General features: G+C 29.4%; 1 protein-coding gene across 6 annotated transcripts in view; it reads right to left on the reverse strand.

The window, feature by feature from the left end:
* The window catches only part of LOC111619843 (rho guanine nucleotide exchange factor 18-like), a 261,855-nt gene that overhangs the window by 160,809 nt on the left and 81,121 nt on the right, over window positions 1–19,925 (reverse strand). For all 6 annotated transcript variants that reach the window (XM_023361663.1, XM_023361664.1, XM_023361668.1 and 3 more), the window contains exon 4: window positions 265–558. In XM_023361663.1, coding sequence (XP_023217431.1) covers window positions 265–558 — 294 coding nt within the window. The remainder of the gene's footprint in view (window positions 1–264; window positions 559–19,925) is intronic.

Consider the following 19,925-nt stretch of genomic DNA (forward strand, 5'->3'; position numbering starts at 1 on the left):
ACTTGTACGCAGAATACTTGAAAGAATATTGTGGTTATTCTTTACAGTAAATAATTTTATAAATAAATATTTCTACTCATTACTAATCAATTTCTAATGAATGCAAAATATAACATCAACAGATTTGATACTTAAATAAGATTTTTCTAATGGGAATGGATAGAATTCAAAGTTTATGTCAAGAAAAACTATTTGTATTTTTTGTAAATATAATTTTTTCATTACACAAAAACATTTTTAAAAATTTTAATTATATCCAAATACCTTCAATACTGTTTCTAGCATAACTCCAAGAAACGGGTAAATGTAGTGATTTAATGGCAGCCGTCAGGCACAAATCCATTTCCGACTTTGAAACTGATGTAGTGTCCATATATTCTTTACATAAATATTCAACTTTCTTCCACATATTTTCATTGTCAACTCCATCAGTAAGCATTTTGGCAATCTGATATATTGTATCAGAAATATAATCGAAATTACAAGAAGCAATACATTTTAACTTATTGCTAATTTGTATAAATGCATCCAATTGAACAGTTTCTGGTTCATTATGACCTAAATGAATATATAAAAATATTAAAATATATTTATTGCACTAATATAATATATTAATAAAAAAAATTTTTATANTTATTTAAATGCTCAATTCAAATCTGCTTTATGATAAAGTTATATCACAAATATTATTTAAAACTTTTAAATTTGTCTATAATTGTTTATGAATTTTAGGCAATATGATATATGATTCACAAAAGAATGTGAAAATATTTTTAATTAACTAAAGAAGTCTTAAATTTAATACTTCTTCAATTAATTAAAAATGTTTCTACTTGTTTTTGGGCTGTGTATCTTAAGGTGGTTCCACACATTCAGTATTTGCCAAATGCTGAGCAAACATTTGGCCAATACCAAACAATGAAGATGATTTACCGGTGACTAATGTTTGGTATTTGCTCCTTGTCAGTATATTGTGTCAAATCAAAGGAAATGAATAGGCAATTATTCAACAATTAATTAATGCTGAATGAATGGAGCAGGCTTTAAGGAGTCAAAATATGTTGCCTTCTTTCAATTTTAAGTAAAACAAGAACTATATTATATAAGACTTTTACTATGAATTTACATTTCACAAACAAGAATTTTAAAACAACAGTTAACAGATTTAAATTGCAATAAAAAAAATCATTAAATTTAAATAAAAAAATATATCTGATGTTCAGGTTAATGATCTGGGTGCATGAATGTCACTTATTTACAGTCTTCACAGTAATGTATTTACATATTACAATAAAAAGTTATTAATGGGGCATTATATTATTGTTGTTAATATATAGTTATAATAATATTCACTCAATTAAAATAACTAACATAACATTCTGAACAAATGATATTTTATGATAGATTATTCTGTCTGCTCACTACAATATGCCATTTGTCTTATTTTTAGCAGAAGATGAATCTCTCTTAAAATAATAATAATAAAGTTATTATATTTTAAAAGAGAATCATCACTCATCTATAAATTACTCATGAAACAAGATATTGGGCTGGCAAATGTCAACTAACATAGCTAGCTTTTGCAGAGTTAAACACTTTTTTTTATTAATATGAGATAGGAACTGTGTGATGTTTAAATTTAAGAATATTTTTACTAAATCACAAATTTTTAGAACTGATTGAATATAACAGCCAAACATTTTACAGTAAAGCTTTACTGAATAAAATTAGTAAATAAATAAAGAAATAAACTACAATCTTAACTTTCAATGAGTAGAAAAGAATGCTAAACCTTGTTAGTTTTTGTAAACTTTTATACAGCATGAGGTTTGTAATTATTACTATGTTATATCTTTCATCAGATGCCATACCTACAAATTTATACTGTATAATAAAATTAAATTTTGAATTTATCAGTATTCCTTCTTAGAGAAACTTTAAAAAATAATCTAAAAAGGAGAATAATTTTGTTATTCATAAAGAAAAAAGTAATAATAAACTTTACTGACCTCTTTTCACAGATTTAAATAAAATCCAGAATATTTACAATCTAAAAAAAAAAAAAAATCACACTACTTTGTAAACTGTTGTTTTTAAATTTTTATAAAAGGAAACACCAATCAAACCATTTCATATTTTAAATTTATTAAATAAATTTTTCAATATGGTTATAGTGAAAAACATAATATGATGGTAAGGATAATTAGACTTTCAAGTCAAAAAAACAGGTCAGCAAAATTTATCATCATTGTTTCTATATGAAGATTAAAATCATCATCTTTTAGTTTATTTTTAAAAGTTTGTAAAATAAAATTCCAGTCAAGCAACTTCAACTTTTTAATTCAAAGTGTACTATACTTTAGTTTACTCCTACATAATAAATAAAGAATATTCCTTTACATAATGCTATAAAACATATATTAGATTCAATTGAAAATAATTATCATTTTTAATTGCATGCACAATCTCCAAGTCAAAGTATTTGAAAGTTTTTGATAGTTAAAACAAAGATGTTTTAAATATCAAATATCCAATATTAAATACAAGAATAATCTCTAAATTACTACAAATTTCTATTTCTGTATTCTTATAATATGGGCTATTAATTTTATTGCTTTTCTACAAGTTATAAATATAAAAATATAACTATAAATGTTGAAAAATTCTGTATTAATTAAAAGTTTCTACAAATTTCAAGCATTAATCTTTTATTTAATCACAAAGAAAAATATTTAATTGTAACATTTTATCAATAAAATATTACAAAATAAAAATCATTATCCAAATAAAAAGTGTTAAAAAATACACTTTGAATCATGATTACATTATCTAAATGATGATTAATTCTGATGGATAGTATCATTTATCTTTAAAATTATCTTATAAAATCACAGATGTCAAAATTAAATATATGAAATCAATTATCTGAAATATTTAAGATATTTGAAATTAAATGGCTGGATGACCAAGCAGTTAAGGTGCCAGCCTACCAGGGATCTAAAATCCCCTGAAATTTTTGTGGTCTGTCCATATATGTTGGGCACCACTCCTCACTGCCCAGCCACTCCATTGTGGGATGGCTGAACTCACAATGGACTTGCTAGGAACACTCTCTTAGTTCCCACAGTAAAGAAAAAGTTAAAAATATATATATATTTGAAATACAGTACATGCTGGTTAATCAGGACTACCATTTACAGTATTTGGGACATATATTGAAAGACAGAAACAAAGGAGACAATATAAGGCAAATTTACTTCACTTATTTGGAACATCCCATCACTTTATTGGGACAGAATATGGGAATATGTTAATGGACTGACGTTAAAAACCAAATCAGAACAGTTAGCTATAAAGATGGATCACATCAATTTCAAAGCTACAGATGAGTGGTTATCATAATGGAAAACCAGACACAAAATAAAATTTAAGACAGCAAGTGAAAAACCAATGCTGACACTATGAGTGCCAAAGACTGGAAATCAACTAAGTTGCCTGAATTGCTGTAGAAATTTAGTCCTGATCATATCTACAATGCAGATGAAACTGAGATGTTTTATCATGCTATCCCAGATGGTTCCCTGAATTATAAACATGAAGTTCTGTCAGATTTAAAAAAAGGAATGAATTGCATTACTGTATTGTGCTGCTGTAATATGTCAGAAAGTGATAAATAAAAGCTATTAATCACTACAAAACATGCTAAGCTTTGGTGTTTTAAAGGTCTTAGAATTGCTGTTTACCAGTTAAGTATTATGCCAACAAGAATGCATGGATGATTTCCAATATTTTTCTGAAGTGGCTTGCGAGTTGAAATTAGAACTTCAGAAAAAGTCAAGAACAGTTTCGCTATTCTTGAACAACTCTGCTGTTCATCCTCATGTAGTGTTTAAAAAACATTCATCTAGAGTTTCTTCCAGTTAATGCCATGTTCCTGATACAACCATTGGATATGGGAATCATAAAAAAATTTGAAAATGTATTGCAGAAGGCTGGTACAATATATCCTTGAAGCAATTGAAGAAAATATCTTATCATCATCTACAAAAGCAGATGAAATTGGTTCCAAGGTTACTATTTTATAAGCAATACAATATACCACTGATAGCTGAAGAAAAGTAAACTGGAGCACAATTCAAAACTGCTTTTCTGATTACAATTTTAAGACTTTAGAACAGGAAATACCAGATATAACCAATGATGTTAGTAAATGTTAGTAAAATTTCTAAACTACAAAATTTTAGAAATTACAAAGAATTTTTATACATTGCTAACCTTCTGTGTTGCAATGAAAATGAGGATTGTGTAGATGCAATTACTGAACAAGTTGTTTTGGAAAAACACCTAAAAACTAAAAAAGATAAGGATAGTGATGGAGATGATACTCCCAGTCAAGACTTGGTGACTAGGAAGGCTGAAAATTTATTCCTGAACTAAGATGAACTATATACATTTCTGAGAGTATATACATTTCTAATAATTATAATTTATCAAAACATTCAGATTATCATTTGCTCTTTCAATTGTGATTTACTTGCTTTCTCAAAGTTTAAAGTACTATAAAAACCAAAAATATTATTAATAAATAAATTGTAGTAGACAAATTATTTATTGTTATTTATTCATTTTACATTGAATTAACACATGCAGACATGCAGACAATATAACACTTGCCGAGTTAATCGTCTATATTTACAACATAAGGATATATATATGTTTTATTTAATAGACCTTATAAGTCATCCGTGATCTCTTCATCTACCTAATTAACACACACTATTTTCCCTATTCATGTTCGAATCTTCCAACCTACATGCATTTTCTGGCGAGTTTTGGGCTCAAAGGGTTTTTCTTTTTTGACCTATGAGCATTGTTGGCATAGGAGGACGGGAGTGAGGAGTGAGACGAGGTGTGACAACAAGGAAGGAACCCGAGAAAGACTCAGTCGACAGAGATTCAGAGAAGTTGTATTAAAGAACTAGTACTATCGAGATATAAAGGAGGATTTGTATATGGATATTTCATCTCATCAAAAGGTATTCATATGGGTCAGGTTGTATCCTCTCAATTAACTGTGATAGACATCACAAATTGCCAAACTTGCTAGACAAACAAAAGGGATCCCCTTCTAACATAATCTTCCTATCTTCTTTCTCTAACCTAAGTAACATTAGTTTTAGTTTAATTTAAGTTAATTTTAATTAGCAATATAAGACGATTCAAACAGATTGTGAACTGGTCAGTTTCAGGGCTCGCACGTGTAATTAGATCTATAAGCATTGTTAGTGAGGAGAAATATATGGTTAAAATTCTGTATATTAAAAAGATAATATGTAATATTATGGACGGTTTCGAGATCTGTAATTTACGCTGACTGGAAATAAATAGATACCATTATTGTATATTTGAAATAAGTGATAATCTGTGATGTATTATTTATATAATGTGATTCTCATTAACCGTCACACCACAATATATCCTTGTAAATATAGATGATTAACTCTGCAAATGTGGTCTAAAAACATTGCCATAAGTTATCAACATTAAACTTTTTACCAAATGATCTACTAGATTATTTACCAATGCATATTAAGGCTAATTAACCATATAAAAATCAATTTGTCTAGAGGTATAGACTGAAATAACTCAGCAAATAGTTTGGTAATACTAGTGTATCAGATTGATGCATTAGAATTACAGAAGGAGATCCCAAATAAAATCCTAGCTTATACAGGGTCTTCTTTTTCCTCCAGTGCTGTCAATCCTTCTCTAAAATGTAGTTTTTAAGATTTCCAGGTTCCTTTCATGAGATGTCCTCAAAAGCAGCACTTTTCATTATGCTGGCCAACAAATTTTTTCTGTTTCCATTGTTTTCAAAAGCCCTTCATTTGTGAAGCATTTCCATCCAACTTATTCTTTCCATCTTCATCAAAGACTACATCTCAAAAGCTCCTCTAGCTTTTGAGACAAAAAGATCTTTGAACAAGATGGAAACCAACATGCTCCTCAAGTCAAGCATCTAAGATTTGCATCTATATGTTTCCACACTCTAAATTGCTGTCTTGATTAATTTTAATTTAATTTTTTTTAACTGTTCATTACTGTATATACTGTATTTGATATTTTAAAGAGACATTTCCTGCTTTGTGGATTCTGATTTAAAAATCATATTTCAAGTTAGTCAGTTACATCATTAATGATCAAACTGCCTATATATTCAAATCTTCAATTATTTCCTTTCCAATTTTTAAGTTTATTTATCGTGACTAAATTTTGTATGATGTTTTTTGACAGTAATGTTCAATTTCTTGATTAGTTTTTGAGTTTATCATGAGATATAATCATGTTATTACTCAAAGTTCATTTTATCTTAAATCCAATCTCATAATTATCAAAAACTTCTCAGATCAACCATCCAGAGCAGCAAATGAATAAGAAATGAGACAGCCAACAGTCTTGTCTCGCTTTTTAACAATTTGTTTTCTACACAATTAATTTAAATTTTTATAAGTATTGATTTTAGTAACTGTAGTGCTACTTTGTGTTTAATTAATTACGATACAAAAAAAATAGGCTACATACAAAAAACTTAAATTTATTATGTACATGAGATATGGCGTGATTGTACAAGTCGAGCATGGAGGTGAGAACACGAGCATCTAGAGCATCCTTTCTCAAAGTGGACGATAATGCCCCCTTGTGGGCACTGGAGGCTTTTAGGGGGCAGTAGAAGGCTCGGTGATTAAATATGAGTTTTATTTCTTTTCATTGAAACATTCTTTGATCTCAGAAATAGGATATGGGTCACACCCTATCTATCCTATCCATATAATAATGCATGTTTAAACATTATATTTGCAATAACTGTTTTTAAGATACCTTTTTACATTACCATCTGTTGCATAAGTTAAAAAATATGAGGGCACTAGATTTTTTTTAATCTTAAAGTGGGCGATGGTTGAAATAAGTTTGAGAACCTATGGTTTAGAGCGAGGTCCAAACCCAAAAGTGAGGTCAGGTTGCCTGGTCTGTTCAGTTCAGAGTTCCTCCTGATGGCAACTTTTGGATTTATGACCAAAGCTGTTGCCACAGTTACCATTATTAATTTTTTTAAATATATTGCCAGTTTTATTCATTAATAAATAAAAGAACACAATACTACAATTATAGAGATCATGATGACAAATTGATTTTTCCTTTTCAATTAATCAAATTATTTATCCATTTATAACTATAAATACAGAATTATTTGTTTTTCCGAACTAATTTTTAGTATATAGCTTATAAACATAAATTACACTCAGTTTTGTATATCTGATAACAGATAATTATAAGAGAAACCTTGAATAAAAACCCAGCAATTGTTCTAACTTCACTTACTTTCTTTGAGATCTGACATTCCAAGGTCATGCAGACAATATAACACTTGCCGAGTTAATCGTCTATATTTACAACATAAGGATATATATATGTTTTATTTAATAGACCTTATAAGTCATCCGTGATCTCTTCATCTACCTAATTAACACACACTATTTTCCCTATTCATGTTCGAATCTTCCAACCTACATGCATTTTCTGGCGAGTTTTGGGCTCAAAGGGTTTTTCTTTTTTGACCTATGAGCATTGTTGGCATAGGAGGACGGGAGTGAGGAGTGAGACGAGGTGTGACAACAAGGAAGGAACCCGAGAAAGACTCAGTCGACAGAGATTCAGAGAAGTTGTATTAAAGAACTAGTACTATCGAGATATAAAGGAGGATTTGTATATGGATATTTCATCTCATCAAAAGGTATTCATATGGGTCAGGTTGTATCCTCTCAATTAACTGTGATAGACATCACAAATTGCCAAACTTGCTAGACAAACAAAAGGGATCCCCTTCTAACATAATCTTCCTATCTTCTTTCTCTAACCTAAGTAACATTAGTTTTAGTTTAATTTAAGTTAATTTTAATTAGCAATATAAGACGATTCAAACAGATTGTGAACTGGTCAGTTTCAGGGCTNAATAGATTCTTTAATTAAGAAACAACTTTTTAAAATCATTTTTTGTCTTCTTTGTCTAAAAAAGAAGAAAAACTGGACTTTGAATTCATATGTATTTAACGAAATGAATGAGAAGGCCAATATAGGGCCAGCCTTTAATGAGAATATCACTAACTGATATCAGAAAATAAATAAATAACATCTTATAAAGAGCAGTACACAAAACAGTTATATTTCTAGTCATTATACTGTATTTAAATGATTATGTTAATTAAATTCTAAAAAATAAAATGATGATAATATAAATAAAACAATCTGTTCTATGTAAAATTCTGTTACAAAAACAAAAGTTTAATATCATCATATACTATTGTAAAGAACCAAAACACTTCAAGAAATTGTAAGGCTGTAACAGAAAACAAAAAAATTCTTAACTTTCAATTTCTGAAAGAAGGCTTCATAATTCTCTTTCTGTGAAATAATTTTTTAAAGATATATCTAGAGCAGTGGTCTCCAAAGTGGGGTATGCCAAGTTTCCCTTAAAAATACTGTATGTGTGCCCTATACAGTCAAAATACTGTAATTCTAATTCAAAATGTATATTTGTAATTTAATTTAAATGATGTATGTATATTGTTTAAAATAAATAAATAATAAATTATTTGATTTTTGACTACACATACACATACACGCATGCACCCACAATATATATATATTATATTATAGGGGGTACAACTTATAATTATTTTCAACTTAGGTGTACAGGATCAAAAAAGTTTGAAGATCACTGATCTAGAGTATATTATATCTCTGTCCACTTTAGATGTTCTTGTGACCTAGGACTTGTTATACTGAGGGAAATGAATCACACAATTTCTAAGTAAAACACCTTTAATATAACAAGATTATGTTACATTAAAGGTGTTTTACTTAGAAATTATCTGATTCAATCCCCTTGATGTAAGAAATCCTAGTTCATAAGAACATCCAAAGTGTACAAAGACATAATATATAAGTTAAGAACAAGAAACATGTATTCAAATATAAATATTTAGAGATTCATATATTTCATTTTTTTTCAATTATTAATTTTCTACTAATGATTTTCCAAAGTTCTTGAAATGAAAATTTTTGTAAATAAAGAATAAAATAGGTTTCAATTGACCTGAATCTATTTCGTTCTTTTTTATCACATACTACAATGTTTTTCATATTTATCTATTTAAGAACAAGTATGGGAGTTTACTTGAAATTCATGCAAAATTATTAAACCAGTTACTTTTAACTAAATCTTTCTTGATAACTTGTAATTGTTACATTGAAACAATTACAAGTTTTTAGGTATAGGTGAATACTACCTGCAAATACTCAAATACTAGAAAGTCTTTGAAATTCAAAATCGTGAATATTACATTAATTAAAAATATATTAATTCAAATATCTCAAATATTGCACCATATGTACAGTAACAGTAGCAAATCCAGAGATATCAATACAAAAGGAGAGAGTTAACTTAATAATTATTAATTATTCAAATATTTTTAAATACCTTTTATTAACAAGTGCTTGACAATTGTATTGCAGATGGTATGATAAACCATATTTGCCATCACAAATATTTTTAAAAACAGTTTAAAGTTCAAACAAATAAAATTTTAATTTTTTTTGTGTCGATAGTATTATATCTGACACTGTGTACAGATAGTTCCTCTTAGGCACCTTTAGTTTTATTTGTGACAAGAAAAGAAATAAACTAGCCCCCAAATATTTTCAAATTCTTGTTTTCTTATATAAAAATCTGCAATAGATGAGAATGAGAACAATTCTTTGTTAATCTTTTGTAGTTGAGATAAAAACACCTAAAAAGAGCCACTTTAAAACTTAAATTCAAAATTAAAAGTTTGAAGTTTCATTTTTTAAAATTTAGTCAATTGTTTTTCTTTTTCTTTTACTTTATTAATTTATTAATATATTGAAATAAAGTTAAATAATAAATATTAAATAAATTATTAACTAAATAAGTTATATCAGATAATTAAGTTGACTAAATATTTGGAGTTTTTGATTATTCGGGATCTAATTAATATTCAAATTCAAGAAAAATGGAACAACCACCTCACCACACCAGGATATAGTTAATCATATACTCTGAACCAATTACAGTATGTAGATAATGAAAAGAACTGATGAAGAACTCAGAAGGATGATGATAACTGAGAAGGAGTTCGAAAATGTTCATTTTTGTTTGTTTTCATTATCTACACACCATAATTGGTTCAGAGTACTGTACATGATTATCAAGAAAAATGATATTTGGACATCTCTAAATTTCTTCGAAACAGTTTGCTTCATTTCAAATACTAATAATTTTTTCTCCTTTTATCTTAATTTATTCAAGCCTGAAACTCAATATTAAAGACCTGCATTATTGTTATATTGCAGACTTTTACTTTATTTGAATATGTTCTTGTTTTTCGTATCTTCAGAATTTTTACCAATTGAAACAATCTTTCTAACAGTTTATGTATAACTAGGTCAAAAGAATTGATATCTGAATGTAGAAAATGTTTCTAAAATAGTGCATTATAATAACATTCATTCATTATTTAGGTTTAATTTTTTTTTTCTATTCTTCTAAAAACTCTTTATTTAGCTCAGTTTGCATTGACATCAAATTAAATTTGCCAAAGAAATTCTATTTTATTAATAGAGTTTCTACATTATTACTGTTGTTGCCATTTATATACCTTATACAGTTTATGTGATAATTTATTAATTCAGATCATTTGAATACTTATTTAAAATCAGTTTATTGAAATTTTTAAAGCTATTGTAAATCTGATTTTCAATAACAATAAATTTTTAAATCATACAATAAACAACTTTTCATTTTTTTATTTCTAAACCTTTAAAAAAATTAAATTTAAAAAGAAATAAAACAAAACAGATTGTCATAAATATTAATGCTAAAAATGAAACAATAGAATTTATTCAACTAAAAGATTACAAATCATAAATACTCACAATTATAAACATGTCTATTTAATTTAGTTTATAAAATAATAATCAGGGGCCTGCTCATGGGTGAGGCAACTGCCTCAAGCAACAAAGTGAGAGGAGTGGTCAAAATGCTCCAAAAGAGAAGAAAATAATTAAAAATAAAAAATAATAAAATAAATACAGTAAAGTCCTATAAATGTATATTAAAGTTGTTTATAAGTAGTTCTAACAAGAATCCCAGTGCCAGAACTGCTCTCTATTGGCAACCATCTTGTAAGCAGGAGTAACAAAAATCTGTTTCACCTCAGGCATGTTACCATTGTGCCAGTAATGTATATAATTTTTTTAATTACTGACTTTCACAACTCTGTTATCATAATTACATAAAAAAATAAATCACTTTAAATATGTAGAGATGTTTAATATTTGAATTTAGTTTAAATAGAGCTTATTCATAGCGAATCTTGAAAATGAAATATTGAATTTCTAGAAATGTTTATCCAAATTAAAACTATGTTGATCCAGGCTTCTAAATATATATTAAAAATGATACATTTTCAATATAGTTTTAACCTATCTACCAATGAAAATGTCCGTTTGGAAAGTGTTCTTTTATGTGGAAAGCAATCTGTCTGTAGGTAGCTCCAATGTACTCCAATTCATTTCTGGTTTGATCGTTGGTCAAGAGGATGGAGTATACACCTGAGGAATATCGCTAAACCAGTGGGTCTGGCATTTCTGAGAAGAGAAAAGATGTGTGGGCTTCTTTTGTAGGTCAGCTTGATTTTATTGATGCATGCTATCTCTTTGTAAATAGGAGCCAGTGCTGCATTGTATATGACCATTGTACATTTCAGATTGAGATGGATTGCGGTTCCTGAGATGTGCATGGTGGTATGGTGTTCTATGATCTCCTAACAGACTTTTTATAAAAGTTGTGAAAAGAAATTCATGAAAAGAAAATAAATCCATTGTAAAAAGAAAATTCATTTTGTACCACCAGATACAACATAGATTTCTAAGTCTATAGGGAGACTTCTTAGAAATCCATGTCATCAGCATATGACATGTTGCATAGTTGGGATAGTTTTTTATTTTCTTCACACCAGTTATTGGTTCTGTGTGCACTATTAAACACATTGCATTTGACTTTTCAAACATTGTGGCTCCATTTTCCAATTCTACAGCCTGATGATGTCTAATGGAATTTAGACAAAAATGTTTGCATAAGTAAAAGAATTTTTGCTGGAGTTTAGGCAATTGAGTAGGGTAATTGAATACTATATATCCAGCATTTAGCTGTTGTCTTTTACAATATTTTTGTTCATCAGAATCCAAAATTTATATTCTTGGGTAATTTATTCCACTGAACTTTAAATTTATCTGCATGACTTATTAGATTTATCTATCTATAATTTTGATAGTTTCTTTTATCATTTTTTACAATAGAAACAATCTTATCAATTTTCCAATGTTTTAGATATGCTATTGAAAACTCAATCATTGTCATTAAAATCAAATTTTCCATACTACAAACTCAATTCATTTTTCTTCTAAGCATTTTATTTTGTTAAGATAATTTTAAAGTATATTTTAGTTTCTCTAGCATTATTTATAAGGGGCTGTCCATAAATTACGTAAGGTATTTTGGGGTGGGTGGGTGTCAAGGATTTCTTATTTCTTATTTGGGTAGGGGGTAATAGATCTCGTCTTATGTAATATTCTTAGTTTTATTTTTTGATATCGTTGAGTGATGGAGTTTTGAATTTAGCTTCAATTTGACGGTTTCTATTAACAACGCTCATTGTACCAATGCCATCTCGTGTGACATGATAAAATAATAACGCTAGCAGACTCACGCTCTACACATTTTTTATTTTGGGAGAAAGGCCCTGTGGTGGTTTCTCTCTCTTCTCTCTTGTTTTGTTTTGTATGACGTTTCTGTTTACACATGTACTAACTAGTTGATCTGTCAAAATTTTTTGCCTCCTTTTGTGAAAATTAAAATTAATATAAAAGTGAATATTATGACTTTGATTAATGATAATAATAATGAAAAGATTGTTGATAATTAAAAAATAAAGTTCTTAAAATAAATTGTTCATTCGAATTCATTAAATTAAATTTGTTCACATAAAGTCTTTTATAAATAATAGTACATATTAATTAACTAATTAATGATTATACATTTTGGACCTAAGTTTTTAGGGTTTCATAAGAAAAACCTTTTTTTTGTTAAAATCTTTCTAAAAAATCATGCCTAAGTATTACGTAAGATAGGGAAGGGGAGGGGGCTCAAAGAAAATATTATGGTTTCTTACACAGGGGTAGATGGGGGTCTAGAATGGCCAAAATCACCCTTACATAATTTATGGACAACCCCTAAATGAAAATCCATGTATGCTGAGAATGTTCATGTTTTTTTTTTTAAGATAATAAAGTAAGTTTTCATTATTCAAATACATTTTTTAAAAATATTTTCTGTATTTTTTGTGTTTTATTTTCTATATTTATGTCTTGCGAATACTGTATTGTTAATAACACATTTAAAATTATATTTCAAAACTGCTGCAGATAAATGCTAATTGACAAGCTAGCTATCTTTACATTTTATCCAGGTAATTTTTAAATTATGAATATTTGGACCTAATTTCTTTCATATTCTTCTTGTTCATTATTGTTTATAAAATTTGTTTTTCTTTTTTCATATTTGTCTTCTTTGTGTTCATTTTTTTGTTAACCAGTTATTCATGACTGTCCAGAAAAAAATTTGCACAAGTTTGTGTAACAGTTTTTATTGTATGAACTAAATAGTCATTTAAAAAGTGATGAAAAACTGTACATTATCTTTTATTTTTGTAATTCTACAAGTTCCTGTTGTCAAATGTGATCAATTCAACTTTGGTTGTGCAATGCAAGTTTCTGTACAAGACTTTGGTTTACAGTTTTCAGACAGTCCTTTATACAATTGATCAACCAATCTATATTTGTTGCCTTCTAACCCTTATCATAAACAGCTTGAGAACTGCCAAAAATACTTCACTGGCCTAATTTCTGGCATGTTTGCAGAACTGTCATCCTTTTCAATGAAGATAGTCTTCTTGTCACAAATAATCAAATACAGTTTTGGCATAGTGTGAACTTGCTTGATCTGGCCAGAAAACATATTCTGCTCGAGAATAGTTCTTTCAAATATAAATAATCAAGCAATTTCATATACATTAATTTAAATATGGTTGAACTTTGATAGCAAAACTTGGTTTTCCGTCCCATTGCAATCCAAACCAAAATTTTGCCCTCAAATTTATTTCCCTGAAAAACTTTACATCAGTAGGTGTAAAAGAGATATCACTGATATAAAATCAACTATTACCATTGATTGTTGAGTGCAAGAGTGTAAAGTAAGATGTGACATCCAAAATGAAGAACCTTTCAGAGAGCTTTTGCAATAACCTTCCACACTTGCTCTTTTTAACTCAACTGTAGCATTAATAAGACAGAAATGCCAGGACCATTCAAGGGTATTTCCTAGCAGAGGAGAAAGTCCAAGGTTAAGTAGAAGAAGGTAGTGGGTGAAGGGGAAAAATAAAGCAAGAGAGAATCTTTACATATCAGTTCTGTTCAGAATTACCTACTTCTTTCAATATTTAATGTGTTTTTGTTTCCAAAGCCTCGCAGAACCAACTGCAAAAAATTTTCAGTTACAGATTGAATTGAAATATTGTTGCTGTCTTCAAAGGTCCTTTTCAATCATTTCTAGTTGGTTTTCATTAAAATTTTCACTTTTCTACTTTTCTTGTTATTGTCTGTGGTGATAACCCACTGTTGAAACATTGGTGATAATCCACTGTTGAAACATTGGTGATAATCCACTGTTGAAACATTGGTGAATGCAATATATAGTCCATTTTGAAGTTCCTTCATTTGCAGAATGATTTACAGTAAACTTCTCCCCCCCAATGTTTCATTTAGTGTGTAAAAGTTATACACTCTTAGGCCAGGTACAAATAAGTTGATATCAAAGCAAATTGATCATCTTTGATGTTGAAACAAATTTGCCTGCAATCGACTGGTAGACTCAAGGTCGGTCCTTTCAATGAAATGTAGATAGTCCATTTGATGAAGAGCATATTCAACTTATTGGTTCTTTTCATTCAGTGATTAGTGATGCTCATGCACAGTCAATCATCAATCCATGGCAATCACTGACAGTAGTTAATGACTGCCATGGATTGATGACCAAACAGATCAAAAGCAGTTGTGAGAGCCGAAATTAGAAGAAAATTTATTAGGAAAAAAGATTTTGGAAAAATTAATCACTTTTAATTATTATAATATTTTGTTGTTCAAATCCAGATACAGTGGAACCTCGGTATATGACCTTAATCCGTTCCTGATGTTTAGACTTATACTGAATAGGACGTATACCAAACCAACTTTTTCCATAAGAAGTAATGTAAAAATGATTAATCCATTCTCATGTTAAAAAAATGGCTGGCTTGAAACATCTCACTTTCCTGGCTAGTTCCTGCTTGATTTTTCATGAGATCAGCATGTATCTTTTTAGCTTTCTCGCAAACAATTGCTTCTGATACGATGTTGCCAGCACACTGTTTTTCAGTTATCCAAAGCAAAAGCAATTTCTCAACATGACTAATGTCTTTGATCTCTGTTTAAAAATTGATTTAACTCCTTTCGCAACGTTAGCAGATTTAATAATGTCTTTATTTTTCACGATTGTCGATATTGTCGTTCTCGGAATACGGTATGCAACAGTTAAATTTCAAACTCATGCCACCTTCATATTTCTCAACAATCTCTTTTTTCAGTTCCATTGTGATTCTAGTCATTTTTTTTAGTTTTCTGTTGCTTTTCATTTGCCTTTTTGCAATTCATGATTAATAAAAATAATAAAATTTTACTTACAAATTAAAATCAGAAGAAATTTAACAAAGTTATAAACTGTGGCACCGTGAATGTCTAGTCTGGTCTTTTTTTTTTTTACTCTTTCCCCCCTGTAAACACTAAGAGGGCCTCTAAAAGCAGGCCCATTATGGGTTTGGCCAGGCCCACAATGGGGCGACCGGGTGGTGAGGGACAAGCCCAACATATCTAAACGGACCACCCGCAAAAAATTCCTGGGAATTCTTTGACCCATATGGATTTGATCCTGGGTCCCCCAGAGCGGTAGGCTGCCACCTTGACTGCTCAGCCATCTGACCATCTGTCTTGTCTGGTCTAGTACACCGATAGTGCTACGTGTTCATAGATGGCGCGAATAACTGAATTACGTTGTATATCGAACAAAAGTCGTATACCAAGCAAAATTTGTTTCGTCCAAACAGGACGTATTCCGAATTAGACGTATTCTAAAGCAGACGTATACCGAGGTACCACTGTAATTTTTCAAAAAAAATTATTGATTAAATCGGCGATTAAACTGTTTCCCATGAACGTAGTTCCTTGTTGGGAGTGACACATCAATTGTGTCACTTTGACTCAACGGGTAAAAACCCAGGAGAGATCCGTATAAAAAAAGAGGGGACGATGACGTTTGAGGCTTTTCCTGTCATTGGCTGTGAACCTTCTTGTGTGTGTGTGTGTGTGTGTGTGTGTGTGTGTGTGGCCGATCCCAGACCTTTAACTGAGATAAACACCTAACCTAACCTGACCTGACTTGGATGAAACCTTGAACATAACCTGGACTAACGACCTCAAGCACCTGAACTCTAAGTTTACTAGCTCCTGAACGGCACTTCGACGAAGATCCTTCATAGAAGACCGGCTGGACTACAGGTATTTGTCGTAACGCAGAAGTTTTGTAAACGCTCTCTCTCTCGAGTTGTTAAGCTTAAAACTTCTTCAATCTTTATAAATCTTAGTGATAAATAACCCTGTAAATAGCTTTATAATTAAATGTGTATTTGTTAAATGAATAGCCTTGTGGAGTGCATTTCTTCCAGAGTTCTCCTTCCGTCTCCCATCCGAATCTAATCTACCAGTGGTGTCAGTCCTGACAAAATTTGTCATTGTGATCTTCGCCGACGCGATGTCAACCCTTTGGTCCTGTGGTGCCGAAGCATAGAAGGGCCCTTTAACATTGTCACACAGTCATGTGACATAGAAACCAATTTCTGTCTACATGTCGAAGCAACTACATTGACTTGTTTGCAACAGGCTTAAAGATCTTTCATTGCCATTTTGAAAGAAGCAGAAAATCAAATGCAGATAAAGACTCTAGAATGTTTCACAGCATTCCACACATGAATTAATTTTCATCAAATATAAAACTTTTTGATGTCTTTGGATTTATAATATGTATTTCAGGTTCATAAAAAGATTATACCACATCTGTGTTTAAAACTAGATATATAGATTTAGATTACTATAATAAATATTTCTATTTCTTTTTCCTAAATTCTTAAGAAAATTATTTTTGAAGATATAAAATTAATGTTGACTTGATTAGAAGTTTTGTTAAATAAAGCAACTTCTTCCAGTGAATCAGCTATATCTCAATACAATAAAGATTTCTTTCAGAAAGAGACTCTGGAGAACCTGGGATTGAATCTAGACAATTGAAAAACTTCAAGAATTTTTCAGAGTGGTCAGCCCAAAAAATTCTTAAATATGTCAGACCCATCCTTGCCACCTGACTGCCTCATTTGGGTCTTTCCAAATTGGGAAGACCCAAATGAGGCAGTCCTTTTTCAGGCCTATCATAGGCCTGAAAAATGCTCTCTTAGTGCCTATAAGACAAAGTAAAAGAAAAAACCTCCAAAAATTTCTAATAAAGCAATTATATTTCATTTAAATTAGTTTAATACTATTTTATATTTTAAAATTTGCTAGTTTTCAATAATGATATGATGTTAAATATGACACCATCTTTTATTGTGTAAATGACTAGATTGGATGTTTTGAACTTTACATTCATATTTTAAGCATGTTGATGACCTCATGTCAAGTAGGATTACTAAGATATCTAGTTTATAGTTCATAGAGTTTTATTATAGAAACAATGAAACCAGTTTATAATCCTCACTTGCATTCATTAGTTAGTTGTACAAAATGCAGCAGTGTTAATATTTTAAACAATTCTGAGTCTATGCACTTTAAACATTCTTCTCTCATTCTATCATAATACTCTTCTTGCTATAAAAAGAAAAAATTAACAAACTGTAATATTTAAAGATGAATAAATATTAACATTGTTATCCAAACTCTGTTTTATATTTCAAATTTAATCTGTTATTAAATTTGAAATATAAAACAAATACTGTACTTAAAAGTAAAACAAATGTAACTAAATTGTTCCTAACTCTATTTTTAATCATCATCGCCCTACAAGATTTACTAATCATTTTAAACAATAGTTTTTTTATTATCATGTTTAAAATATTCTAAAATTTTAAACTTTTGTAATTATCAAATGATCTGCCACATTTTTATCAGGCTACATCAGGGGTGGCCGACAGTTTTTGCCCCCGGCCAAATTGAAAAGAAAACTTTCTTCACGGGCCGAACCAGAGGCTGCCCTAGGAAGATTTTGAGGTGGTGCAAGATCTCATTGTGGTGTCACCCTGTAGAGACTAAATTGTACATAGAGATTACAGATACATTTTTCACATTATCATGCTTTCTCAACATTCTATGCTGTATTTATGAGATTTGTAATGGAGGGTTAACTCTAATCACACAGTGAGTTGTTTTTTTTTTAGGCATCAGAACTTTTCATTCAGCTATTCGGACTTAAGTAGCTAATATTGAAAGATTAATCACGGGCTGCATAAATTCATTACACGGGCTGTATGTTGGCCATGCCTGGGCTACAGCTATTCAAAGCAATTTGACTAACAAGTAAGAAATGTTAAGCCATCATATCTTAATAAATTTAATAATTCTAATATATCAGGTTATATATACCTTTTGTAATTAGAAATTGAAATAAATAATATAAAAGTTTAAAATTTTTAAATATTATATCAAAAACTTTAATGGTTTGCATTTGCTAATTATGTCTTTAGACAGTAATTTCCATATGAATGTTGATTCTATCCCAAAAATATTTATTCTGAAAATATTCACAAATCATAATTACAGAACAACGTATGATGAATGAACTACTAAATATAAAGATGCATAATAATATAAAGAAATGTCTGATACATATAACTTGACTAATCTGTATACATTCAAAAATGAAATATTTAGCCTTTACAAAAACTATTATAGATTTGCATACAAAGAATTTCACACTGTTTTTAGGAGTACAGAAAAGTTAAATATTAATAAAATTTCCCTAGTATTTTTGAAATAGTTTGCTCATTCTCACAGGCACAAACTAAAAATTTCAATTTTTAAACTCATAACTTATTATATGAATTATCTTCTCGTAACTTATGCTGTTTCCACTGCATCCAAAGATATATAACATAATTATCAATTTCTAAAATTATTTATCTTGAAAATTGCTTTTAATCAGTGGCAGCAACAAATAAAATCAAAGGTGATATAGCATAAAACAGAAAAACATATTCCTTGAGTGTCAGCAGTTCACTGTTCTAAAGATTTTAATTCTGGAAGAAACTAATAAAAAAAATGAAGATTTGATTGATTTATTGATGTACAATGCCTCCCGAGGTCTTTTAAGGGAAACTGGCCCTATTTAGGTGTTACTAATGTAAAGAAAACTCAGAAAACTCCATGTGGCCAGCCCAGTGGCAAGACGTACCCCACAACCAACTACCAGTGTCCATGGTTTTATCCACTCAGCCACTGTAGACACTCAGAAATAACAAAAGAAATTTGTTCTCAAATACACATATACTATATATATGTCTGTATCTACAATATCTGTGTTTATATATATTTATAAACACAGATACTGTAGATACAGACATATATTTCAAACATAATAACAAAGAAATTTTTAT

Source organism: Centruroides sculpturatus, unplaced genomic scaffold (genome assembly GCF_000671375.1).
Source record: "Centruroides sculpturatus isolate CEXI.00-Female unplaced genomic scaffold, Cexi_2.0 scaffold138, whole genome shotgun sequence".
NCBI classification, from domain to species: Eukaryota; Metazoa; Arthropoda; class Arachnida; order Scorpiones; family Buthidae; genus Centruroides; species Centruroides sculpturatus.